The 27,968-nt window shown below is 42.9% G+C and overlaps 1 protein-coding gene and 1 non-coding gene across 4 annotated transcripts; one reads left to right on the top strand and one right to left on the bottom strand.

Annotated features, from left to right (window-relative positions):
- Window positions 1–751: 751 nt before the first annotated feature.
- On the bottom strand, window positions 752–27,820 carry LOC137214340 (zinc finger and SCAN domain-containing protein 4-like). 3 transcript variants are annotated; one of them, XM_067717907.1, is made up of 5 exons: window positions 27,550–27,820; window positions 26,886–26,924; window positions 26,147–26,276; window positions 20,270–21,581; window positions 802–2,152 (listed from the first exon to the last, which is right to left on the bottom strand). In XM_067717907.1, exons 2-5 carry the CDS (start codon window positions 26,916–26,918, stop codon window positions 1,846–1,848), a joined length of 1,782 nt encoding a protein of 593 aa, XP_067574008.1. In that variant the 5' UTR covers window positions 26,919–26,924; window positions 27,550–27,820; the 3' UTR covers window positions 802–1,845. The 3 variants fall into 3 exon arrangements, with proteins under 3 accessions (XP_067574007.1, XP_067574008.1, XP_067574006.1); XM_067717906.1 differs by lacking the exons at window positions 20,270–21,581; window positions 26,147–26,276; window positions 26,886–26,924; window positions 27,550–27,820 and adding exons at window positions 2,696–2,861; window positions 2,986–3,488; window positions 7,282–7,499 and having other exon boundaries at window positions 752–2,603; XM_067717905.1 differs by lacking the exon at window positions 802–2,152 and having other exon boundaries at window positions 18,555–21,581.
- On the top strand, window positions 9,108–9,214 carry LOC137215811 (U6 spliceosomal RNA). The gene has a single exon (XR_010939445.1). It is a non-coding gene; the product is annotated as a U6 spliceosomal RNA (small nuclear RNA).
- Window positions 27,821–27,968: the final 148 nt, after the last annotated feature.

Below are 27,968 nucleotides of genomic sequence, written 5' to 3' on the forward strand. Positions count from 1 at the left end.
AAATATCTGGAGACAGCCCAGGAAAGAGGATGGAGGAATGGGTTTCTCCACATAGTGGAGCATTATCCCAGCCCGATAACAAGGGAATCAGAGAAGTGTCACAATTTACCCCGCAGAATGCCCCTGTTCCAGTATTCAGGCCATTTCTACAGGGTACCTTCTAGCTTCTCAATGAGACTGAACCCTAATTTCCTATTGGAAGCCAGATCACAAATGTGTTCACAATAACTAGCATGTGAGCTTTTGCCTCGACTGTACACAGAATCTGTTTTCTCCAAACTGATCTTTCAAATTGGTTTTGCAAATAAGCCTTCCCTACCCCCACACGTTCCATCTACTGGAAGAAATGCATGGAAAACATTGGACTTTTCTGGTATTTGTTAATAAAATTGCATTCTGCAACTTTCAGTCACCATTCTTCTTTAGGTCCAGTTTAGCTATTAAATTGCCAGTAAATCAAATGATTATATATTATTTAAATACAAAGGTCCCTTTCTTCAGTTAAGGCCTCTTTCTAAGTTTCCATCTCTGCTCCCCACCTTTTTAGGTGCCTGTGGCTGCACTAGAGATAAAGAGTGTGGACAGAGGACAGGGCAGCAGGCAGGGAAAGACTCGTTGGACCACTGAGCTTGGAACTCACTGTCTTATTGTAACCGAAAGTGGGGTCCGGCTGCTCGCCACTCAAAAGCCAATAAAGAGGTCAGGTTTGTGGAAAGGAAAGTGCTTTATTTTGGATGCCGGCAACCGGGGGATGGAGAGGGTGGACGCCTGTCCTAAGGCTGACTCCACCCCCACCCCCCACCCCCCACCCCCGCGACAATCAGTGGGCAAGAGCTTTTATAGACGGAGGGAGGGGACCACATGCAGAAACAGCACAGTCAGCTCTAACAGTCATCTTGAAATTGGTCATCTGTGCTCTGATCAGCGTCATCTTGATTGTTTTAAGCACAATTAGTCTTCAGGTTCAGGGTCTGTTCTTTCACATTTCTTTGAGGCCAATTCTCAAAATTGTGGCAGCTATGTCATGGCTACAACCTGGTCATCATGCTGTTAACTTCTTCCACCTGGTGGGGGTTTCAGTATCTACAAGAGAGCTCACAGGATATGGCTCAGAATATTATCTATAGTCCTTAAGGAGGAACTAAAGATCCTTGATTTTTGCTTAATGACTAAACAATTATTATTTGGTCTCCTTTGACTGTTTTCCTTTGTTTCTGCATTTTCTCACTTCTCTGATTAAACTTATTCTTTTGCTAAAATTTTTCCACAGACAAAAGCAGGCTGAGGACATGGTGTGTGTGGAGGGGCAAGGACCATAAGGTCCTGCTCCGTTTCATTCTCACGTGGGACACACGCCAAAATTTTAAAGAATAAACACCAACATAACACATCCATTCATTTATTCAACAGATATTTATTGGTTATTTGAAATGTACCAGATGTTTTCTACACACCTGAGATACTTTAGTGAACAAAACTGAGACATTCCCTGCTCTTCATAAACTTATTTTTTTGGGGGGGAGGGGTGAAACAATAAATGGAAAATACAATCAGGAAATTACATTCTTTTTTTTTAACTGTCTTTTAAAATTTATTTTCTTTCCTTTTTAAATTTTTAATCTTATTTAATTATTATTACTTTTGGCCGTGCTGCAAGGCATGTGGGATCTTAGTTCATGGACCAGGGATGGAACTTGTGCTCCCTGCAGTGGAAGTGTGGAGTCTTAACCACTGGACCGCCAGGGAAGTTGCCACATTTTTTCTTTTTTAAATTATTTTTATAAAGTATATTCTATAGAGCAGTACTATGGAAATAAACATACGCACATACATAATTTATATACATCACATTGGGGCCACAGCCAAGGGAGCTTTTAGTGTGGAGGGAACACTTTTGAGGGCAATTTTCTGGTGAAACCTAAGGTGGCGGTGGTAGGTGGAGGATTGGCGGAAGCGTCTCTGGCAAAGGGAACATACATAGGGCTTCTCTCCCGTGTGGATTCTCTCGTGAGCCCGAAGGTTGGTTTTGTGGTTGAAGGCCATTTCACACATGCTGCACATGAAAGGCTTCTCTCCTGCATGAATCCTCTGATGCACATGTAGGTCTGATGCCTGGAAGAAGCCTTTGCCACACTCAGCACAAATATATGTCCTCTCATTATTGTGTCTTTTCTGGTGAACTTTTAACCGAGAGGAATACCTAAAGATCTTGGGACACGTCTCACATTTGTATACTTTTGGGGCTCCGTGGAATCTTTCTTGGTGTTCCCCATGTGCAGAATTCCCCTCAGTGCTCTGGTGCGTAGAAACAGGCTCAAGGGTGACCTGGTCTGGCTTGAAGAGAAACTCTGGTTCCACCTCCACAAGGACATCTTGATAGGAGGGTCCTTTCAGGGATCCTTCCTGGGACCTGGAGGGGTCTGGACCTGCTCTTCTGGGGCTGAGTGGATTCTCCAAACAAACACCTCTTTCTTCAGGCCTCAGACTGTTCTCTTCTTGGATAATGAGTAGGAAAGGTATTTGATTGCTTGGACTAGTAATACGGTCATTTACTTGACAAGTTTTCAAAGAAATGTTGCCACCATTTTCTTTACCTTCACATTCTGTAGCGGGGGAAAAAGGGACTCAGTGAAGTTATGCCCAAGAAAGAGTCCACACAGATCATCCCTCTGGTATCTGGGCTTTCCCCACTCACTTTGTCTTGTTTCAAGGGAAGTATCTTGAGGCATCCAGAAAGGTGTCCCCATTTTCTCTCTTGCTGGAGTTCCTGTCGACAACTGTTTTGTGAAGTGAACAATGACTTCTCTTAAGGGTGTATTCTCACTGAAGAGGGCTTCCTGTCCCTGCATGTGGACGTGGACCTGTGAACAAAGCCTGATTACTATCTATAATAACATCTTTCTCTACTTCCAGGCAACTCCAACAGACTACTTATTCCTTACACCCCCTTTCCCCTCACCCTGGGGGTCAGAACCCTCTACTTACTAAGCCAGGTGGCTTCATGCCATCATCGGTCAGACCTTCCATGAATTTCTCCAGGTTTCTGCCGCTTGCATTCCATTTCTCTTGTAAAGTGGACCTGTCACCGCAGCGGCCATTGATCATAAACTGTTCCAGGACCAAACGAGAAATTATTTCATCCTTGCTGTGTTTTTCTGGCTGCAGCCATGAATGAAATAATTTATAGAGTCTTTGCAGCTCCTGCCTTGCACTTGAGTTATTATTGTTTTGAAATAAGCTGAGCTGAGTGCTCTGGAACTCAGAGATCCCCTCTCTCTCCTGGATGGCAGATCCTTGGCTGGGTTTAAGCTCTAGATTATCTGACACAGGATCCTTCCTTGATGGTTCATCTTGAAAGGAGATTCTGAGGTCTAAAGCCATTCTTAACAAGAATTCTCAGAGAACCGCAACTTCAGGGATTCAAGCTCTGCTGACTTGTTTCTTGGGGGATCTCTTTCAACAACTGGTGGATGTTTAAGAACTGCAAGCTAGAAATAGAAGAGATATGTAATAAATTACAACACTGGTATAACTGAAAAAAAACAAACAAAATTCAGGTTCAGTTGAGTTCACGGATGAATTCTACTAGACATTTGGTGAATACACAAATGGAGAAAAGCGTAACCTCATCAGTCATCCCAGAAATGCAAAATAAAACTACAACAACATGCTACAAAATAACTACCAGAATCACTAAAATAAAATAGAGTTAGCATTGGCATGGATTGGAGCCCCTGGCACTCTCAGTCACTGCTAGTGAGTACTCACGTTGGAAATGCTTTGACTAGTATGTGCTAAATCTGTATTTATGCATTCCCTGTGACTCATCAATTTTACTCCTCGTCATGTACTCAACGGAAGAATATACTCGTGTGCATCAAAGGCATATACAATAATGTTTCTATCAACATAATTCATAATATTCCCATGCTGTAAATAATCTAAATGTCCAACATTCAATGGGACAGATTACAATTAATTGATGTAGAGGCATATTTGATAGCAATAAGAAGAAATTCTTCATGCAACAACATAGAATAACCACAAAACAGAATGTCAAATGAAATAATCCAGGCACCAAACAATACATTTTGTTTCTTCTTGTTTATGTTCATTGAAAAGCATATAAATACTATCAATATTATTTAGGATGTTGGTTAAAATTTTGGAAACAATAGTAGATCCTGGGATAGGTACATATGGAGGGCTCCATAGGACGACCACATCCCAGTTTGCCTGGGACTAAAGAGAGAGTTCGTGTGATGCTGTACTTCCAATTTTAGCTGGCGATAGTCTACCTCTTGATCTTGGAGGTAGTTACACATGAGTGTTTCTCTGTAAAAATCCACCAAGCTATATACTTTCACTTTTCCTTTTTTCTGTATGTGCATTACATTTCAATTTTAAAAGTTCAATTTTAAAGAGTAAATAGCGTCTTAAGTTGTAATTGGATATGATTTAACTGAACGAAGGCGATCTAGTACAAAGATGTTCTTTCAGTCATTATAAGAAAACAAAATATGACAAACAATTGACAAGAAAGTGAATGAAATAGGACAGGCTGGAATCCATATACATGATTTCATCTTGTGTTAGAAACTCGTACATCAGACACAAACATCTGCAAAACCACCTCAGCTACACCCCGTGTCAGCCCAATGATACATTCCTCAGGAAATTTTCCTTTTACTTTCACCTCTTTCTTTTCTCCAATTACTCTTCCTTATGAAAAACATTTGTCTCTGCTTCACTGATCTTATCAAAGTTATAATTTTATATTGATCTGTTTCTTTCTTTTTAAAAGTAAATTTATTTATTTATTTTTGGCTGCGTTGTGTCTTTGTTGCTGCACATGGGCTTTCTCTACTTGCGGCGAGCGGGGGCTATTCTCCGTTGCGGTGCGCAGGTTTCTCACTGCGGTGGCTTCTCTTGTTGCGGAGCACGGGCTATGGGTACGCGGGCTTCAGAGCACAAGCTCAGTAGTTGTGATGCACGGGCTTAGTCGCTCCACGGCATGAGGGATCTTCCCGGACCAGAGCTCTAACCCATGTTCCCTGCATTGGCAGGAGGGTTCTTAACCACTGCACCACCAGGGAAGTCCCTATTGAGCTGTTTGTATTGCCTATCCTTTTCTACTGGAGTGTAGGATTCAGAGGAGGAACTGAGTTTGTATTATTCAATATTGATTTGTGACTGCAAATCAATGATCTGGGCAACCACAGGCATACCCCTTGGGATGTCAAACAGATAAAAGATTTAATCCTCTTTCTATATCATTGCTCTATTTTTGTGTGTGTGGTTTTTTTTGTATATAGTCAACATTTCAAAGACTTGTATTATTATTATTATTATTTTTGTCCACACCAAGCAGCTTGCAGGATCCTAGTTCCCCCAACCAGGGATCGAACCTGCACCCTTGGAAGTGAAAGCACGGAGTCTGGACCACCAGGGAATTCCCAGAGTTTTTTTCTTTTGGCTGCGCCACGCAGCATGTGGGATCTTAGTTCCCCGACCAGGGATGGAACCCGCGCCCCCTGCATTGGAAGTTGGAGCTTTAACCACTGGACTGCCAGGAAAGTCCCTGGATTTGTTGGTTTTTTTTTTTAAAAAGCAAACCTTGTGCCACAAAATCAGAAAATGTGGGTGTTTGTTGGGATATGTGGGCTCCCAAATACCTAATTAATTTCTGTTAACTGATGTCATGTTTTATGTCAACCTCACCTGCTGATCTGATCAAACTAGCCACGCCTCATCTCATCAATGAATGAGGCAAAGATGATTCTAGGCAAAACCCTATAGGAGAAAGTTGAACACATCCTTGCCTTCTCCTAATCCACTTATCACACCTATTTAGTCAAACTTTTTTTTTTTTTTTTGCGGTAAGCGGGCCTCTCACTGTCGTGGCCTCTCTGGTTGCGGAGCACAGGCTCCGGACGCGCAGGCTCAGCGGCCATGGCTCACGGGCCCAGCCGCTCTGCTGCATGTGGGATCTTCCTGGACCGGGGCACGAACCTGTGTCCCCTGCATCGGCAGGGGGACTCTCAACCACTGCGCCACCAGGGAAGCCCTTAGTCAACCTTTTTAAAATGTTAATCTGCTCAGCTCATGCTCCACTTAATTCCCTCCATGGTTCCCTTTGCTCTCAGGGAAAAGCACTAAGTCCTTCGTGGTTCCACCAGGCTTTGCCTGGGCTTGTCCTCACCCTTCCCACCCCACCTTAGGTACTGTGGCTGGTTATCTACATCCGGTATACTGGTCTCTATTGCTTTTCTTTTTTATGTATAATCCATACCTCCTCCTTTACCTGGGACTCCCCACGAGTTCTCTCTCTCTCTCTATATATATATATATTATTTTTTGGCCACACCACATAGTATGTGGGAGTTTAGCTCCCCAACAAGGGATCGAATCTGTGCCCCCTGTACTGGAAGTGTGGAGTCTTAACCACTGGATGGCCAGGGAAGTTCCATGGGTTCTCTTTCTGGACTACCCCAGGCACACACAGACCACATGGTCACATTTGCAGACATGCACTCAATTTCACACAAACAAGGCCACGGAGCACTATTATGGCTAGGACCTTGGAATTCGAAATTGCCATATTTTGAATTTTCATCACAAGAAAAAGGAATGTAATGATGAATGCTGACGGATGTTAACTAGACTTACTGTGATCATTTCCCAATACATGGAAATATTGTATCATATGCAGTACATCTGAAATTAATACAATGTTATATGTCAATCATATCTCAATAAAAAACAAAACACAACAAAAACCCCCCAGACTGCCAATGTTCTCAACCTGGAGCCTGGCATTTACAAGCTGTGTGGCCCCAGACACGTTACACATCAGGCCTCCATCCTTGTCATGGGGGCTCTGATCTCTAATGACACCCAGCTCAGAATTTCCATGGGAGCTAAAAGAATTGATACATGTGAAGCACGTGAGCATTCACCGGTAACTGACACACACCCTTTCATTTTCAGCCCCACCATCATCTCAATCGGCCGTGAACCTCCACTGCCACAAGATGCAATAAAAATGAATTACTAGAACATAAAATTAACAAAAAGCAATGCCAGACTAACAGACATTCCTAGGAGAAGTCTACTTCAGTCAGGCCAGATTTTGCACAGCCAGAGCAGCTTTCACAATCGATGATCCCCCATGCCTGAGAGACATCCATATCTTTGTACCTAGGAATTTTCTCCCCACAGCTATGCATAAATATACACGCATACACAATTGCACACACACACACGAAATGGGAAACTTACCTCCTCCAGAAGACTGAACTTCAGACTGGGTAATCTTGAACTGAAGGCTGAGGACTCGCTGTGTGACTCACTTTCTGAACTGGGTTCATCTGACGTGCCTTCCCAAGGCTCCTCCCTTTTATAGGATCAGGGACAATAATGCATTTAAAGACGTGATTGGATAAAATGTAACTGTTGATGGAATCTCTGTTGGAATCTTCATCAGCTGCAGCTCCAGCTTTTCAGTATGGTATTATATAACAGCCCTGGGCCTGGGGCAATAGGCCACAATCAACCACACATATTCCTGCAGTGAAATATAACAACATTCGCACTTAAGTGGGGATATAATGTTTAATCTCACGTCAAATTTTGTCCTATGTGAGTCTTATACAAAGTTAACACTTTCCAATTTTCCAACACTTGTGGATTGCAAGTGCAGAAAAAAGGCTAAGATTCTCTCCTGGGAATTTCCTGACGGTCCAGTGGTTAGGACTCTGCACTTTCACTGCTGAGGACACAGGGAACTAAGATTCCTCAAGCCCTGTGGCACAATGCGGGGGTGGGGGTGGGGGGGATTCTCTCCTCCTGTGCATCGGGTCTGGTGAGTCAGAGGGTGCCCCAGTACCCCAAAGGAGGGGTTCCTAATCCAACAAAGAAATTGTAGAGGCTGAAACTAAGGTCATTTAGTGGGAAGGAAAAGAGCAGTTCTTATTTTATATAAAGGAAGCACATGATGTTTGATGGACTTTTGGGGACTGAGTTAGAGGAAGGGGTTAAAATGGGGAGAGGCTTCTGGTTTGAAAATGTGGTGGGAGGGGTGGGGTCTTACACTTACTAGGGGGAAAGCAGGAGGAAGAGATTTTAGGAAAACTCAGCACTTCTGTTTTCCTGACTTCTTGTGGAGTGAGTGACCACCTGGAAGATCAGAGAAGAGATAGGGAAGCAGATGGAATGTTTTTTGGAGAGAAGGGACTTTTGCAGCAGTCCTAACATTATCTGCTTTCAAGTTATATCCAGAATCAAATCACGTTTTACCCTGCACTGCCCAGGCCCCATCATCCTTCCCTTGGATTAATGAGGTCAGCTCCTAACTGGCTTCCCCTCCTCCCAGTAGTCTTCCTTCCTTTCTTTTCTTTTTTTTTTTTTTTTTTTGGCTGAGCCACAAAGCTTGCAGGATCTTAGTTCCTGACCAGGGATTGAAGCCGGGGCCATGGCATTGAAAGCACGGAGTCCTAACCACTGGACTGCCAGGGAATTCCCACACAAGTCTTTCTATTCCCAAAGCAGCCATCATAGGGACCCTGTTATAACCGAGCCTGGACACGTGCCTCCTCTGTGGAAGCTCCCCAGTGGCTTCGAGTTACTTACAGCAGGGCTCAGACTGCCTCTGGTAAAAAAACTTTGCCGCTCCCCGTGGCCTCACAGTTTCACAAAGTTCAATAAAGCCAAATTATCAGGGACTTCTTAGTGGTGCAGTGGTTAAGAATTCGCCTGACAGTGCAGGGGACACGGGTTCAAACCCTGGTCCAGCAAGATCCCACATGCCGTGGAGCAACTAAGCCTGTATGCCACAACTACCGAGCCTGCGCCCTAGAGCCCATGAGCCACAACTACTGAGCTCACGCACCACAACTACTGAAGCCCGCATGCCTAGAGCCCATGCTTCGCAACAAGAGGAGCCACCACCATGAGAAGACTGCTCACTGCAACGAAGAGCAGCCCCCACTCGATGCAACTAAAGAAAGCCTGTGTGCAGTAACGAAGACCCAACGCAGTCAAAAATAAATAAATAAATACATAAATGAATAAATAAATTTATTAAAAAGAAAAAGAAAAGCGGTTTCATACTCGCTTCGGCAGCACATGTAATAAAATCGGAACGATACAGAGAAGATTAGCATGGTCCCTGAACAAGGATGACACACAAATTAGGGAAGTGTTCCATATTTTGTGCACTTCTCTACCATCCTGAAACCCATTGCCAATTCACACACACACACACACACACACACACACACACACACAGAAAAGCGGTTTCAGTTACCACCTACATGGCCTCAGTTCAGTCATTACGAGCTGTACCAGCTTCAGACTGTGGTGCTGGAACAGACCGTGATATCTGGCAAGAGGAGTCTGAGGAGAGGTCAGGCAGATCAGCTGCCCCTGGGCTGTCAGGCCATCCCCTCTCATCCCGCAGACTTTTGGGATGACAGCTCAGGAGACGCCTCCACCCTGGCTAAGTTAAGATGAAAACAGATGATCCTGGTTGCCTAGTGTGGTGAAAACTGGGCTCCCTTCCCTGGCCCATCTCCTCATTTCATACTCTTGCATCTGCCAGGGCATCTGGCCTAACCTTGGCCATTCCTCCATACACACACAGAGCAACTCATACATCCAGGAAAAAGTAACTAGATACGGAAGAAGAATCGCAACCTCACAAAAATCATAGTAAGCAACATATGTTATATAGTATAAAGAATTGGAAGTACAAAGAAATTAAAATAAGAGGATAAAATAATCCAGGACATGAGGAAAGAAAAAAGCCACAGGAGCAAGAAGATATGCTTCAAAAAATTGGGAAAATGTTGGTTATGGAAAACATTGATAAAGAAAGGACTGAGTAGAATACATAGGAGGATGGGGATATTTAAAGAATGAATCAGTGAGTCCGATGATCAGATTGAAGATGACATCTAAATGGCCAAGGGTAGGAGAATGAAATAGAAAGCATAAAAGAACAAAAGTTGTGATCAACCTGTGGGAAGGGATTTTCTCTGCTTTATGCCTCTGAAACAGTGGCTAACACCTATTGCTATTAAATACTAGTTGTGGGATACATAAAGAAAATGGAACTAGAAACACCAAGATCTGGATCCAAGTTGTCTCCAAAAGAGGGGGAAAATATGTGATGCCCGGGCAGGAGACATGGGGTGGTGGTGGGGGAGGATGGGGTTCAGCGGTCTAAAGTCAGGTGCAGACATGAGATCCTTTTTTTTTTCCTCCTAAATTATCCTTTTTTACTTTTTTAAAAACATCTTTAGGCTTCCCTGGTGGCGAAGTGGTTGAGAGTCTGCCTGCCGATGCAGGGGACACGGGTTCGTGCCCCGGTCCGGGAGGATCCCACATGCCGCGGAGCTGCTGTGCCCGTGAGCCATGGCCACTGAGCCTGCGCATCCGGAGCCTGTTGCTCCGCAACGGGAGAGACCACAACAGTGAGAGGCCCGCGTACCGCAAAAAAAAAAACAACAAAAAAAAAACACAAAAAAACCCAAAACTTTATTGGAGTATAATTGCTTTACAATGTTATGTTAGTTTCTGCTATATAACAAAGTGAATCAGCTATATGTATACAAATGTCCCCATATCCCCTCCGTCTTGCGTCTCCCTCCCACACTCCCTATCCCACCCCTCTAGGTCGTCACAAAGCACCGAGCTGATCTCCCTGTGCTATGCAGCTGTTTCCCACTAGCTATCTATTTTACATTTGGTAGTATATATATGTCAGTGCTACTCTCTCACTTTGTCCCAGCTTACCTTTCCCCCTCCCCATGTCCTCAAGTTCATCTCTATGTCTGCGTCTTTATTCCCAGACACGAGATCCTTGAGTTGCTGGGCTCTGAAGGGCATGGTTGGAAGTGGCCAAAGTTTAGGGATGAGGCAGGACGACCCATGTGGGTGAGTCAGGGGACGAGAAGACAGAGGCACAGGTGACCGCTGTTGGGGGCACCATGAAGATGTTACCTGAGGGCATATGTATAGAGGCTGGCAGGAGTGGTAAAGAGGCCAGAATGCAAGAAGGCAAGGGTCCTGGGAATTCCCTGGAGGTCCAGTGGTTAGGACTCTGCGCTCTCACTTCTGAGGGCGTGGATTCGATCCCTGGTCGGGGAACTAATATCACACACACACACACGCACACACACGCACACAAAAATCCAAAAAAAAAAAAAAAAGGCAAGATTCCTAATCAGGAAATGGCGCAGCTCATTTAACTTGAGGGGGTGTGGCAGGGTCTCTCCCATCTCCCAGTGGCCCTTAATCTTGAGCCATTTAGAATAGCTCAGAGACAGTTACCGACTTGGGTTCTTGGAATTTTGCCTTTTTTTTTTTTTGGCTGCGTTGGTATTCATTGCTGCGTGTGGACTTTTAGTTGCGGTGCGTGGGCTTATTGTGGTGGCTTCTCTTGCTGTGGAGCATGGGCTCTAGGCACGTAGGCTTCAATAGTTGTGGCTTGTGGGCTCTAGAGCACAGGCTCAGTAGTTGTGACGGACTTAGTTGCTCCACCGCATGTAGGATCTTCCCGGACCAGGGTTGGAACCAATGTCCCCTGCATTGGCAGGTGGATTCTTAGCCACTGCGCCATCAGGGAAATCCCTCTTGGACTTCTTTAATCAATAGAAATTGGTTAAGAGGCCAGGGACTTCCCTGATGGTCCAGTGGTTAAGACTCTGAGCTCCCAATGCAGGTGGCCCGGGTTCGACCCCTTGTCAGGGAACTAGATCCCACATGCATACTGCAACTAAGAGTTCACATGCTGCAATAAGACCATGGGAAACCAAATAAATAAGTAAATAATTTAAAAAATAAAAAGAAATTGATAAGAGGACAGATGAGAAATTTAGGCAAGGCTTTATTGGGACTTGTGCTGCATCAGGAGGGAGCAAAAACAAGTAATAGATGCACTTGCTGTCTCCTCACGAAGAGGCAAGCTGGTCTCTTAAATGGGGGGAAGAACAGGAGCGGATTAGTGGGTCTGCCTGCCCCCTTGGTGGTGTTCTGTGCAGGTATCATGCATAGTACACTGCTTTTGCTCCTGGCAGGCAGTCACCTCAAAGGTGGCAGTTGGGTTTTGGCCTTTTCATATCTTATTGTTTATAATTTGCCCCAAATTCTCATGCATATATTTTTAGTCCCTTAGAGTTTCTTTGTATTCTGCTGTTCAAGAAGACGTTTGTCCAGGGGCAACTACTGCAGTAAAGGGTCTCATGTCTCAGGTCCCAGCCTGTCTCAAGGTGAGGAGCCAATCTTTCATTATTTCACCTGCGGTGGCCTATCAGAACTGGGCAGCTGAGGGCCAGATCCCAGTCTTTCTTTTGTTTTCCTGTTGGATGTTAACGTCCAATCTCAGTAGAAAGGCTTTTGGTCTCTCTAAGGCTGTTGTTGATATAGATTATGCACACATCCATACTTACTATAACGCTTTGAAATTGATGGGGGGTTTTCCCCCTGTATCAGTAGTTTATTCCTTAATATTGATGGGGAGTATTCCATTTATAAATATAACAATTTCTTAACCATTCATCTGTGGATGGATGTTTGTTTTTGTTATCTAGTTGTTGGGTTTGAAGAATAAAGTTCCTGGAAAGTGCCAATACGTACAAATAGTTCAGTGGACACAGGTTTCCATTTCTCTTATAGTTATACTTAGGAAGAAGTGGATGATTAACTTCATTAACTGCCAGATTTATTTTTACTATTTTGCATTCCTACCAGCAATGTGTGAGAGTTCCACTTTTCTTCACATCTTCAACACCTAGATATTTTCAGTCTTTTAATGTTACCATTAAAATGAGTGTGCAGTGGGACCTCACTGTGGTTTTCATTCATATTTCCTTAAATAATAATACTGAATATTTTCATGTGCTTACTTATGATTCATATATCATATTTAGTGAAATGTGTTCAGATGTTTTGCCTATTCTTTTAGTAGTGTTGTTTACCTTATTACATGTTCTGTATACCTGCCTTTTGTCAGATATAGGTTTTTAAAATATTTTTTCTTAGGCCATAGATAGATTTTTTTCCATTTCCTTATCAGTACCTTTTGAACTGTAAGAAATTTAAATTTTATTAAAGTCTAGTTTATCATATTTTTCTTTTATGGTTTGTGTTTTTTTCCTGTGTAAGAAATCTTGGCCTAAAGCAAGAACAAAGAACATTCTTCCTGTTATATTTAAGATGGTATATATTTCTATCTCTTATATTAAGGTTTATGGCCCATTTTGAGTTCACTTGTGAATATTTTGAGGGAAGGGTTGAGGTTCTTTACTTTTATGTGTGAGGATATCACAGTTTTTCAGAATAATTTGTTGAAAATATTATCCTTTCATTTTTAATTTGGCAACTTTGTTGAAAATAAATTAATTATATGCATGTGGCTCTATTTCTGGACTCTTCCATTGCTCCATTGTCTATCCTTTCACCAATACCACATGGTCTCATTACTATAGCTTCATAGTGTTTTTTTTTTTTTCATAGTAAGTTTTGAAATCAGGTCTTTAAAGTCCAAATTTGTTCTATTTAAGAAAATAGAAAGTGCTTTGACTATTATAAGCCTTTTGCATTTCCATATATATTTTGTTATTTTTTTAAAGAGAACATATTATTGTCTTCATAATAAAAAAGATGAAGCTTGGAACTAGATTGCTTGGCCTTGTATATTCTTTTCTCAATTCACATGTGAAGCAAGGAGTGTGGGCTAGTAGCTAAGTGCTTGGACTCTAGAGACACACTGTTTTTCTAATTCGTCTGAGCTGTGCCATTTACCAACTGGCTGACCTTGGTCATGTCCATTCTCCTCAGTACTCAGGATTCACATCTGTAAATGTGGGAAAATGGGACATTGAACTGTACAGCTACGCAGTGCAATGAAGACCCCAACCAGGTGTGAAAGTGAAGAAAAATTCCCTGCAAAGAGAAAAGCATGTATTAACACCCCAAGGTTAGTGAGAGCTTGGCTTGTTGGTATAGAGAGTGAAAGACTGCAGGGCTGGAGCGGGAGACTGGTAGGTAGTGAGATGAGCGGGGTAAGGGCTGCTGCATGTATTTTGGAGTCTATGATGAGAAATTTGGGTTGTATTCTTACTACTCTGGGAAGTTGTGGGGATTTAGCAAGACAAGACACATGATCTGTTGTTTTGTTTTTTTCAATGTCTTATTCCGAAATAACTGTATATTCACAGGAAGTTGCAGATATAGTACAGAGTATCTTTCACTTAGTTTCCTCTGTGGTAGCAACTTATGTAACCTTAATATCAAAACAAGGAATTTGACATTGGTTAAATCCTCGTATCTTTTTCACAGTTCACCGTTTTTACGTGTGTGTGTGTATGTGTGTAGTTCTATGCAGTTTTTTTTTTTTTTTTTTTTTTTTTGCGCTACGCGGGCCTCCCGCTGTTGTGGCCTCTCCCGTTGCAGAGCAGAGGCTGCGGATGCGCCAACTCAGTGGCCATGGCTCATGGGTCCAGCCGCTCCGCGGCATGTGGGATCTTCCTGGACCAGGGCACGAACCCGCGTCCCCTGCATCGGCAGGTGGACTCTCAACCACTGCACCACCAGGGAAGCCCCTATGCAGTTTTATCATATGTAGAATCATGTAGGCACAACCACAATCAAGATACAGAATTTTTTTGGCAGGTGGCCGAAAGGTTATATGTGGCCCCCAAATGCAGATACTACAAGTCACATAAAGAGAGGGAAGTCTGATATGGAGGAGGATATGCCTGCAGAAGTGAGAAGTATTTAGGGAAATAAAACCAATAGACCTTGAGGGCTAAAATCTTGAAAACAGCATTTGACATGAGCAACCAAGAATTAATATATTGCCAACAGGAATTTTGGTCAGGACCTTATAGTGACCATCCTGAATGGCTGGAGTATTTTTTTTTAAATTAAAAAACCACTGGACCGCCAGGGAAGTCCCTAGAGTTGGTATTTTAAAGGGAAGGCCAGGGAAAGTTGCCCTTTAACTACATAAGCAAGAGTAGCCCTTAGGCACACTGGATGAAGATAAGAAATCCAGTGGGGTGGCATGAAGCTGAAATGTGTGGGGCAGTAGCCCATCTGTTCTCTGTAAGCACAACAATGAATGTATGCCTTGCACAATTGTCTAGCAAATCCCCTCACGAGGGGATGTCATCAATGTAGCGCCATACTTGGGTGTGTGGGGACAGCTGGATCCAATTAATTTCTTGTGAGTTGAGGTTGTATGTGATGGCTGAACCGTTGTGGTATCCCATGGGCAACTAAGTAAAGGTGTATAGTACTGAGTTCCTATGTAGGCAAAGGAGAGGTTGTTAAAATAGGCACTGGCTAGAATACATGTAAGAGCAAAGTATTGGCCTGTGAAGATTGAATGGCACATTCATTTGAATTATGTGAGGTATGGGGCCTCAATGGATGGGATCAATGTAGCTGTAATCCACCATGAGATGCCATTCCTCCTAGGACAATTAACATCTATGGTGGTGTCTCAGATCTAAAAAAATTAGTTACTTCTCACTTTAAGTTAATGAACCTGATCTGTATGTCAAAGATATTCTTTTGATATGTCTTCAACATGATTTCTGGTCATTTTATTTTCTCATTTAATGTGTTATTTTTGTCTATTAATTCCTTTTTTTATTTCGTGTTTAAATTTACTTGGAAAAGTTCGTGTAAATACACGAGGATAAATTTAACACATACACTTTCCTCCCCACCTGTATATGTATGAAACGAATCAATTATGGTTAGGATCCTTTCCGTAACATTTGGATTTGCTTACATACAGTAGCATCTGTCCTCACTCTCCCGATATGACCTCCTGACTGATTCATTCCCATAGTGCTCTTTTAGCCCCTGCCAGATGCCTGTATACAGCTGCACGATTGTAGCTCGTGAGATATGCCCTTCAAGATCCTGCCCCAGAACTGTGGACAATAGGCAACTATTTTCTTCCCAAAACATTAGTGCTAATTATATTTATTATTACAGTATGCACCAAATATGGACAATTGGTATGTGACAAAGACAAAAAGATAGACAGAGAGAAAGAGTCTTCAACAAATCCTAGTTTATATGCACTGGATAACTTTAGAAATTAAGACCTAAAATCTGCTCCTCTGTTAAATATGGGTGATAATATTGAGAATGTCTAGAGCTAATAGCACTTTAAATTATAACTGTGCTTCCTCTGATTGTTCTAAAATGTACTGAAATTCCCCAATCACTTTACAGAACCCCAATTATTATGAATTATGTTGGATTACTTATGGCTTTTCTGTCAACAAGAACAAAGACACAAAATACTAGAGGATTCATACTGAAAACAGTATGGTTTTGACTCCAAAATAAAATGCTGGAAAACTGCGTCTCAACTTTTAATTTATACCTTTTTTTTTTTTTTTTGGCCATACTGAGTAGCATGCGGGATCTTAGTTCACAGACCAGGGATAGAACCCACACCCCCTGAAGTGGAAGTGTGGAGCCCTAACCACTGGACCACCAGAGAATTCCCTAATATGCATTCCTTCTGATCCTTTGTGAGAAAAACATTTTCAAAGTTTGGGGGTTTTTTTCCCTCAAGAACTGCCTGTACTTGAAATATCTTGCCTGCTCTACTTTTGTTTCTTGCATAATTGAAGTAGTGAATTGAATAATTTAACTGAATAAGTGCCATTATTATATCAATAGACTGTCTTTTGTTTCCAATGAAAATTTTGGTTTCAGGGTGTAAGAATGTATCAAAACATCAAAATGTACACCTTAAATACATGCAGTTTATATGTTCCGTCAATTATACATTCATGAAACAAATATTCAAAACCTGTCACTTCCTAATAATTTTATTATGTTTTATTATCATCTGTGTCCTACAGGTTATTGTAGCTACAGGAATAGTATGGCGGAGTTAGAATGATGGACCTCTGACAACTTTTCCCAACTCCATGTTCAGTGACATCATGTTGACAGTTTGAAATTGGCCATGGTGGAAGTATTTATATCAGGGAAATTGGAAAACACTACAAACCAGGACTTAACTGTATTATTAAAGCCTAGACTTAAGAATATAGGAACAATGCAGATTAAAATTGTACGTATATGGTGTATGTGGTAATTACATTGTACAGAATGCACAAAAATTGAGGAACAAAAATGAGCGTATTACTTGTTAATGAAAAGGGAAATAGTCACAACATAAAAAAGTAAAATAAGCATAAGATATAAACAGATATTTTACCAAGAAGGTAAACAGATGGCAAATAAACACATGAAAAAAATGCTCAACACCATGAATCCTTAGGGAGATGTAACTAAAACTACTGCTTCCTTACTAAAAGTGTAAATTCAAAAGACTGACCATACCAAGAATTGGCAAGAATGTGGAAGCATTTTACATAAACCTGGTGGGTATACAAAAGCAAACCATAATTTTAGGTCACCATTTGGCAGTTTTGTAAGTTAAACACTCACCTATTTTATGACTCAGGCATTATACTTTGAGTTACTAACACAAGACAAGTGAAAATGCATACATACATAGAATTACACACAAATGTTCTAGCACCTTTACTCACAATAGCCAAAACTGGAAGTAACCCAAATTCTCTTAACCAGACAAATGAATAAACAAATGGTATAAGTATAGAAAAGATACTACTCAGCAATAAAAAGAATGAACTACTATGGATCATTGAAGAATCTGAAAATAATTATGAACCATGAACGAAACCAGAAAAAAAAAAAGTAAACATTTTATGAATAAAACCATATAAAATTCTAGAAAATACAAAATAATCTATTATAAATAAAGGTAAATAAATGATGGCTTGGGGGCCTGGGGAGAAGAGCCTGAGTTAAACTGGGGGTGAGAGACATGTTCATTATTGTGATTATGATGAGGTTTCATGGGTTTATATGTATGTAAAATTTAAATTGTATACTTCAAATAGATACAGTATATTGCATGTTGACTATACCTGAATAAAAATTTACAAAATGGTTCAAAAGAAAAATATAGATATCCCACTCTTTTCAGAAAATCAGGCCTGGCAATCCTATATTGCCTCTCTTTCTAATGACCTTGGAGGAGCAGCCTTGCCTTAGTGGTAGAAAATACTGATGAGTAATAGATTCCTTCCCACCTGAGTTAACAGGAATGTTGGCTGGTCACAGAGCCACACTGTGGACTAAGGCAGCAGTCCCCAACCATTTTGGCACCAGGGACAGGTTTTGTGGAAGACAATTTTTCAGCAGACAGGGGAGGGGATTTGGGCAGTGAGGTGGGGTGTGTGATGGTTCAGGAGGTAACGTGAGCAATGGGGAACAGCAGATGAAGCTTCACTCACTCGCCCACCACTCAGCTCCTGCTGTGCAGCCCGCTTCCTAGTAGGCCAAGGATCGGTGCCGGTCCGAGGCCAGTGGGTTGGGGACCCTGGACCAAGGGATCTCCTTTCGCTCTATGCTTGTTTCTTTGTGTAGCAATGGCCTTTAGCTGAACATCCAAGAGAGGCTATAGGAATCCAGAAAACCAATAGCTTATTTTCTTTCACAGTGACCTCAGCTAAAAAAGATACACTTGCCTGGAGGTTCTGAGAATTTCTGGGCATCTGTGCCCACTGATATTGCACAGTCACAGTCAATTTGTTGATGCAATTTTAGAAGGGGCACACTCCATCTACTCCACTGCACTCTCCTCCGCTCCAGGGTTTCTTTACCAAGATGGTTCCCCCTGGCCCTAGTCTCACAGTGACATTATCTAGTGAACTCTGGGGATCATGGCATGTGGTTCTTTTGCAGGATAACTGCTGAGCATTATGTGATATTTACTGTGAATAAGAAAAACAATTTGTGTTGTTATCAGAAGCACTGGAGGCTGTCATAACTTCCTGGCTCCTCAGGGTGTTTTCTGAGCCCACAAAAAAACCCTGATACCCAGTCCACAAATTAGGACTCTGAAACCCTGCAGTCTTTCCTAGGAGACCCTGGGTAACAATGTACATTAAGCCAAAACCAGAAAGAGAGCTATATTCTTTCTTTATTTTTTTTTCAGTACGCGGGCCTCTCACCGCTGCGGCCTCTCCCGTTGCAGAGCACAGGCTCTAGATGCGCAGGCTCAGCGGCCAAGGCTCACAGGCCCAGCCGCTCCACGGCATGTGGGATCCCCCCGGACCGGGGCATGAACCCACGTCCCCTGCACTGGCAAGCGAACTCCCAACCACTGCATCACCAGGGAAGCCCGAGAGCTATATTCTTAATCATACTGACATGTGAGGCACACAAAGCATGGGACCTCCATGAGAGCTGTGCAGTCCTTAATGCTGGTAGAGCCCAGTTGTTTTCAGATCACCTCACACAGTGAATAGAACCCCAAGACCAAAGGTGGCTTAAACATTAATGCCTTTATTATTAAAAAATGCAGAGCAATAGGAGGCATGCAGTTCCCAGCTTTGTGACTCGGAGGCTGGGAAAATCCAAGAGAAGTGTCACCAGAAACTAACGTGTCCCTGAATATGCAGTGCTCCCTGACAAGTCACCAATAGAACTCAGACAGGGGCCACTGGGCCCAGACTAGGTCGGGTCCAGGCCCTACTTTGGAAATGAGAAGGGAATGAGGACCCCATAAGAGCTAAGACTACTCATTGCTTCCCCCGCAAATGGGGATGGGACAGAGGTCAGCTTCCCTGAGTATGTTGGGAGGTAACTTTTGCACACTGTGGACCTCCCAGGTGATAGAGATGAAATGAATTCTCCCATAGATGGCACTGACATAAAGCTGGCAAGGGTCCTGGGCAGGTAAGAAATTATAACACAGTTCCTTAAAGATTATCACATACCTGGGAATTTAGGGAAATCTTCCCACTGCAGACTTTCAGATATATGGGCTTTAATTCAGGCAGATGGCTCCCTCCCAACTTCTCTCCTCCAGTGTAATTATACTAGAACTGTACATCCCAGCATATCTACGGCTTTTCACTAGTCTGAAGGCTCTGGTATTGAATGAGATCAGATTAGCAGCTAACAGATTACCTGCATTCACTGCACTCGTAAAACACCTTCCACTGTGAACTCTCTAATGTTGAATGAGGCTGGAACTTTGGCTAAAGGATTTTCCAGTCTCCACACTCACAAGGCCTTTCTCCAGTGTGAATTCTCAGATAAATGGCAGTTGGGGCATGTTCAACAGCCATTTATGGCATGTTCAACGAAGTTAGATTTGCAGCTAAAAGATTTTCCACATTCTTTTCACTGATGAGGTCGTTCTCCAGTGTGAACTCTCTGGTGGTAAATGAGACTAAACTTTCGGCTAAAAGATTTCCCACATTCATGGCATTCATAAGGCCTTTCTCCAGTATGAATTCTCTGATGTTGAATGAGGATGGATCTTTGACTAAAGGATTTTCCACACTCTCCACAATCATAAGGCCTTTCTCCAGTGTGAACTCTCAGGTGGTTAATGAGGTTAGATTTGCAGCTAAAGGATTTTCCACATTCCTGACACTCATAAGGCTTTTCTCCAGTGTGAACTCTCAGGTGGATAATGAGGTTAGATTTGCAGCTAAATGATTTTCCACACTCCTGACACTCATAAGGCCTTTCTCCTGTGTGGACTTTCCGATGTGAACTGAGGCTGGAGCTTTGCTTAAAGGATTTCCCACACTTACTGCACTCATAAGGTCTTTCTCCAGTATGAAGTCTCCTGTGGTGAATGAGAGTGGAGCTTCGGCTAAAGGATTTTCCACATTCATCACACTGATGAAGCCGTTCTCCAGGGTGACCTCTCTGATGTTGAATGAGGTTGGATCTTTGACTAAAAGATTTTCCATATTCCCTGTATTCATAAAGTTTTTCTCCAGTGTGAGCTTTCTTATGGCTATTGAGGCTGTAGCTTTGGGTAAAGGACTTCCCACATTCATGGCATTTATAAGGCCTTTCTCCAGTGTGAACTTTCTGGTGCTCAATGAGGTTCCATCTTCGGGTACAGGCTTTTCCACATTTGCTGCAATTATAAAGCCCTTCTCTAGTGTGGACTCCTTGGTCCTCAACAAGTGTGTCTATGCAGCTAAAGGCTTTCCTGCCTTCTCCCCAGTTGTGATGCATATTTCCACTGTGAAAGACAGCCTCACTCTCATTATTGTTGTTTGGGTTCTCTTCAGTGTGAGTGACTGGTTGATGGAAAAATCTCGTGCTGGCTAAGAAGTCTTTCCCTATCTCCCTACAGGAAAAGGATTTCCCTGACACATAGGTTGTGTGGCTCTTTATAAACAAGGCTCTGTCCACAGAACTTCTGATGTGTATCTCTCCAATGTGCTGCCCTTGATACTGTTGAAGGTTGGCAGAGAAATAGAATCGATTCCCACAAGTGTATGGTTTCTGCCCAAGATGTGTTCCCTGGTGATCAGGCAAGTGCAAAGTATCTCCCAAGATTGGGCCACACATCTCAAAGGGCTGGGCCTTCTGGGGAGATGAACCTGCCTTGAGAGTCCTGATCTGTGACACTCCATCTACAGAAATGCTCTGTTGAGAAGGTGCTTCCTTATCTTCTACTCCATGCCAACAGCCTGAAAGTAAAGAAGTGATGATGAAGTACATGTTAACCTTATTGAGAGGGGGCAAAATCATCACAAATGTAAATTGACACATCAAAGAATCAGTCCATGAAACTGTTTTCAGGAAAAGGAAGTTGGGGTCAGTTTGAGGAAACAACTGCTGTGCCCTACTGGGTCCCTAAGGTCACAGGATGGTGCAGGCCTCACTAGGCATAGGACAAGAGTAAAGGGTGTGGCCCAGGAGAAAGGCCTGTTCTACAGCTTATTCTTCTGTCAACAGCTTTTCTTTTTTTGGCCGTGCCATGCGGCATGCAGGATGTTAGTTCCCCAACCAGGGATCGAACCCGTGACCACTACAGTGGAAGCGTGGAGTCTTAGCCACTGCACTGCCAGGGAAGTCCTGTCAATGGCTTTTAGCAGGATTATATCTGCTGATGACATGTGATGCTGTTCAGAAGTTTTGTTCAGGCCCAAAAATATCTGACTGAAAAAAGGTAACAGGTGTTTAAGGATTATTAGACACGTGCACTCTTTAGGACACTACAAAATGGTAAAGCACTGAGGAGGGAAGAGTGTGAGGAATCAGTGAGGTAAACAGTCCAGAGAGGTGGGGAATAGTCTCAGCTGGAGTCAGAATACAAATGACTAGTATTAGACATGACAAGTCAGCAAAGTGTTAAGAATGGAGAAGGAAAGTTGGAGGTGAAGTGTGGCCACTGGTGATGACATCACCAAAACAAAATTAAAACAGGACAGGTTCTTGATATTATTGATATGAACCAAGCCCTGAAGTCATGTCCTCCCCCAACTGCCATTTATCGGGATCAGGCCCCATCTGGGCCCATCTTGCGGAGAATGGGATCATATCCATCCTGGGAAGCACAGAGGACTCTTCCTCTAACCCCAGCTGAGCTACTGCATGAGAGATGGATGATACAAATCCTAAGGGAAGGACAGGAGAAGTCAGTAGTCAATACTGTCCCAGACAACTCAGACAAAACAGATCACAAGAAAGATATTTCAAATATTACAAGAAGTACCCATGGGCACAGCTAAAGGGAAGGTGGCAGAGTAGTAAAACCAGGTATTTTCCCACCTGGACAGAAACTACAATGGTAGAATCAATCTGATGTAAATACTTTGCAATGCAAAATTGCTTTAATTTAGGTCAACTGCAGCTGTTACTATTACCCTGATATAAAAAAAAACAGGCAAAGACACTAAAAGAAACCTACAGGGCAATATATTTGATGATTATTTGTGCAAAATTAATCAACAAAATACTAGCAAACTGTATTCAGCAGCATAGTAAAAAGATTATACACCATAAACACCTGGGATTTATTTCTAGAATGCCAGGATGTTTCAACATACAAAATTAATCAGGGTAATATGTCATTTTAACAGTAAGAAAAAAACTTATTATCACCTCAATCAATGTACAAAAACCATCTGACAAAATTTATCACCCTTTTATGACGAAAATACTCAACAAATTATATATAGAAGGAAACTAGCTTAACATAATGGAAGCAAAAAAATTGAAACCCACAGCAAACATTAAACTCAATGGTAAAAGACTGAAAACGATTCCTCCAAGATCACTAACAAGAAAAGAATGCCAGCTTTCACCACTACCATTCAACACAGTATTAGAAATTCTAGACAGAGCAATTAGGCAAGAAAGACAAATAGGCATCCAAAAGAGAAAGGAAGAAGTAAAACTCACTACAGCTCATGACATCTTGAAGATTCCACCATAAAACTGTTAGAATAATTGAAGTTTGCAAAGGAAGAAGATATAAATACAAAATGAAAAAAATCAGTTATATTTCGATACATTAACAATGAACAATCTGAACGGGGAACTAAGAAAACAATTCCACATATAAAAGTACCTGTCAAGGGACTTCCCTGGTGCAGTGGTTAAGAATTCACCTCCCAATGCAGGGGACGTGGGTTGAATCCCTGGTCAGGGAACTAGATCCCATGTGCATGCTGCAACTAAGAGTTCGCACGCCACATCTAAGGAGCCCACCAGCCACAACTAAGATTTGGCACAACCAAAAAAAAAAAAAAAAAAGTACGTGTCAAAAGTATAAAATAATTAGAAATAAACTTAACCAAGGAAGTAAGATTTGTACAGTAAAAAGTACAAAACACAGCTAAAAAAGATTACAGACAATAAATGGAAAGATTTCTATACTCATAGGCTGGAAGACTTAACACTGTGAAGATGTCAATACTCTCCAAGCCATCTACATATTCAATGCAATTCCTATCAAAATTCCCATGATGTTTTCTGCAGTAATAGAAAAATTCATCCTAAAATTCATATGGAATCTCAAGGGACACCAAATTGCCAAAACAATATTGAAAAAGAACAACAAAGGTGGAAGAGTCACAATTCTAAATTTCAAATATTACTGAAAACCTACAGTAATCAAAACAGTGTGATACTGGAATCAAGGCAGACATATAGACCAATGGGATAGAATAAAGAGCTCAGAAATAAACTCTCACATATGCAGTCAAATGATTTTCAACAAGGAGGCCAAGAACATTCAATGGGGAAGGACAGACATTTTAACACATGATGCTGGGAAAACTGAATATACACATGCATAAGAAGGAGGTTGGATGGATACCGAGTACATAAATTAACTAAAAATGCATCAAAGATCTTAAGAGCTACAACTATAAAACTCTTTAAGAAAACATAGTGGAAAAGCTTCATGACACCACATTTGGCAATGATTCCTTGGATGCGACAAATTCACAAGGAATGAAAGAAATACAAACTGGATTTCATCAAAATGAAAACCTTTAGTACATCAAAGGATAGTATGAACATAATAAATGGCAACTCATAGAATAGGAGAAAATATCTGCAAATCACCTGTCAGATGAAGGGTTAACATTCAGAATATATAGAGAATTCCTAAAACTCAAGAACAAAAAATCCAAGCAACTTGATTCAAAAATTGGCAAAAGACTTGAACAGACATTTCTCCAAAGAAGATATACAAATGGGCAATAAGTGCATGAAAAGATGCTCAACATCACTAGGCTGTCAGGGAAATGCAAATCAAAATACAATGAGATACCACTTCACATTACTTAGGATGGTTATTACTCAAAAAAAAACAGAAAAGAAGTGTAGGCAAGCATGGGAGAAATTGGAACCTTTGTGAAGCTGCTATGGAAAACAGTATGGTGAGTCTTCAAAAAATTTAAAAAAGAATTATCATAAAATGCAGCAATTCTGATTCTGGGTATATACTCAAAAAGAACTGAAGCAGGGACACTAAAAGATATCTGCACACCCATGTTCATAACATCATAATTCACAAGAGCCAAAGGCAAAATCACCCAACTGTCTACCGATAGAATAATGGGTAAACAAAACGTGGTATATACAATGTTATTCAGTCATAAAAAGGAAGCAAACATACTACAACATAGATGAACCTTTAAGATACTATGCTAAGTAAAGTAGGCCGGACATCAAAGGAGAACTACTGTCTGATTCCACACACATGGGATACTCATAATAGGAAAATTCATATTTACAGAAAGTAGAATGGTGGTTATCAGTAGATGAGGGAAGTTACTGATTAAGGGGAACAGAGTTTGTCTGAAGATGAAAAAGTTCTGTGGATGCATGACTGATGGTTGCACAATGAGAGTGTACTAAATGCCACTTAGAAATGTAAATATTTTGTTTTGTATATTTTGCCACAACTAAAATAAAGTAAAGAGACTTCCCTGGTGATCCAGGGGTAAAGAATCCGCCTTACAATGCAGGGGACATGGGTTGGATCCCAGGTTGGGGAACTAAGATCCCACATGCTGCGGGGCAACTAAGCCCGTGCATCTCAACTACAGAGCCCACACGCTCTGGAGTCCACCCGCCACAACTGCAGAGCCCACGTGCTCTGGAGCCCGGTTGCCACAACTAGAGAGAGAAAATCTGCAAGCCACAACTAGAGAGAAGCCCACGTGCCACAACGAAGAGCCTGTGCACTGCAACGAAGATCCCACATGACACAACAAAGACCAGGTGTAGCCAAAAGAAAATACAAGATAAATAAATAAATTAATTAAATATTTAAAAAAAGAGAAAGAAATATAAACCTTTAAAAAATAAAGTAAAACGAACTTAAGGAAAGGACCTCTCAAGATCATCTGTGTAAGCAGTGACTATATAAGTGACTACACTTCCAGGCACAGTCAGGAACAAATAAATGTGAGGTACAGGAAGGGAGCAATACTAGGGTGCCATGGAACTAGACAGTCACCCAGCGAGAGAGAGGGCATGACAGGTGGGATCCATTAGGCTGACCTAAAGAACAGCGATACCTAATCCTTCCCTGTGAAGCTTCGGGGCAGGAGGTGCTGGAGTGATAAGGATGAGAAGTAGACATGCACTCAGCTCAACCCTTGAACCACAGCACATACCCAGGCAACTGGGAAAGGAAGCAGTACCCATGGTTTAGATGGAGACATACTTGACCCTGGAGAAAAGAGGAAGGCCAAGCCTTGCCCAGGGTATAGGGGCAGGTGTAAGAGCTTACCCAATGAAGATGTAAGTGCAAAATTCTCCAGCATCACATCGTGGTACAGGCATCTCTGAGCCTCATCAAGGAGAGCCCATTCCTCCCAGGAGAAATACAGGGCCACATCCTCAAAGGTCACACTTCCCTGCTAGGACAGAGACAGATGAAATCATCAACAGCCTCACTCCTGAAGACCCACAATCTATCTCCTCACACATCTACCCCATGTCCATCCTCCTCCTAAGATCTCAGAGGAGATCCCAGATCCTGGTACCATTGGTGTCTGCTGTCTTCTCATACTCCCAGCACTGTGTTCACTCTGCTGTCCACTCTGCAACCACATGGGGCCTGTTAAGACCTAGATGCGTACACCTCCCTCATCTGATCCAGACTTCCCACTGCCTGCAGAACAGATGCCTAACCTCACAGGCAGTCATTCCAAGTCTGACTCTTACTCCCCACACCCAGTTTGTTCTCACCAGAAAGGAAGGAGACCTGCAATTCCCTAAACCAGCTTAGCCTCACCTCCAAGCACTTCCCGTTTTAGTGATAAGCTTCTACATCTCTTTCCATTGGTGGCCTGAAATGGGAACCCCTCCATCAAACCCCTGGACTCAACTCAGGACCCTGAGCTAATATTCTCTAAGGTCCCCACACACAAAGATTGGGAAAATGGCATGTGACAAGTCTCATGACACCACAAATTTGGAGAAAATAGGGGTTGGGACCAGTGAGGGAGGACGAAACCGCCACTTACCTGATTAGGTTCCAAAAGCACTTCCGCAGCCATGGAAACCTGTGGGAAGAGGCAGGTCTTAGAGGGATGTGAGCATGGCATCCTACCAGGGGCTCAGGCCTTCCCTGCACCCCTGGGAGTCACCAGAGCCAGGTAATCTCGGACCGACCATCTAACCTCTGTATTGACTCTCAGCAGTTTTGTGTCCTTGGGGAAAAAACCCCAAACACCCTCTGCCGCAATGTCCTCAGCAGCCCTACAATTTGTGCTTCCACTGAACAGACTCTGGGGATTTTTTCAAACTTAACTTAGATCATGTCCCTTTTACGCAAAAATTTCCATGGCTCCAAGAGCCCTAAGAAGGAAGGTACAACTCCTCAGCCTGTCACTGCAGGTGCGACTCTACCCACACTTTGTTCCCTGCAGAAGCAACACGGACCCCAGTTTTCCCCAATCCTCCCGGCTCAATCCGACCTCCCAGCCTTTGCACCTGCCGGTGCCTCCACCTGTGACCCTCTGCCACGCGCCATCACACCGTCTGTCAGAAACAGGGCCCCACACACGGCCACCTCACCGTCCTGGACACCGGGGCCTGGGCTGCGGGCACGAGAGCAGGCGCCCCGCACTCGGGGCTTTAGTGTCTGGTGGGGCGAGGGCGGTGAGGACCCGCAGAACGAGCGTTTACCTGAGGCGGGTCCCTCGGCGCCGCCGCCGCCACCTGAGCCACAAGCCGGGGCAGAGAGGGGACAGCCGAGCGTCCCGAACGGGCCGGGCACCAACGTCTCCAGACCGGCCCCGCAAGCGGCGATGTGCCCGACTATAGAACCGCCTCTAGTCACTGGGGACAAAGCCTCTTCCCGCGCCTCCTCTGTCTGTCTCCCCAATACAGACTCTGCGCTCTGACCCCAAGGACTGCCAAAATGACCGCCACAAAATACAGGAAGTCTCGCCTTCGCCCAGTGCGCCCTCCCGGAAATGCCGAAAGTCTGGATGTTCATTGGGTGTTCTTCGCTGCCGCTCAGCGCATAGCTTTCTGGGTAATGGAGTTCCCGCCGGCACACAGGCCCGCAGGAGCGGCGCCTTTGCTGGAATCTCCCAGGGAAA

The sequence above is a fragment of the Pseudorca crassidens genome, chromosome 20 (assembly GCF_039906515.1).
Source record: "Pseudorca crassidens isolate mPseCra1 chromosome 20, mPseCra1.hap1, whole genome shotgun sequence".
NCBI lineage: Eukaryota > Metazoa > Chordata > Mammalia > Artiodactyla > Delphinidae > Pseudorca > Pseudorca crassidens.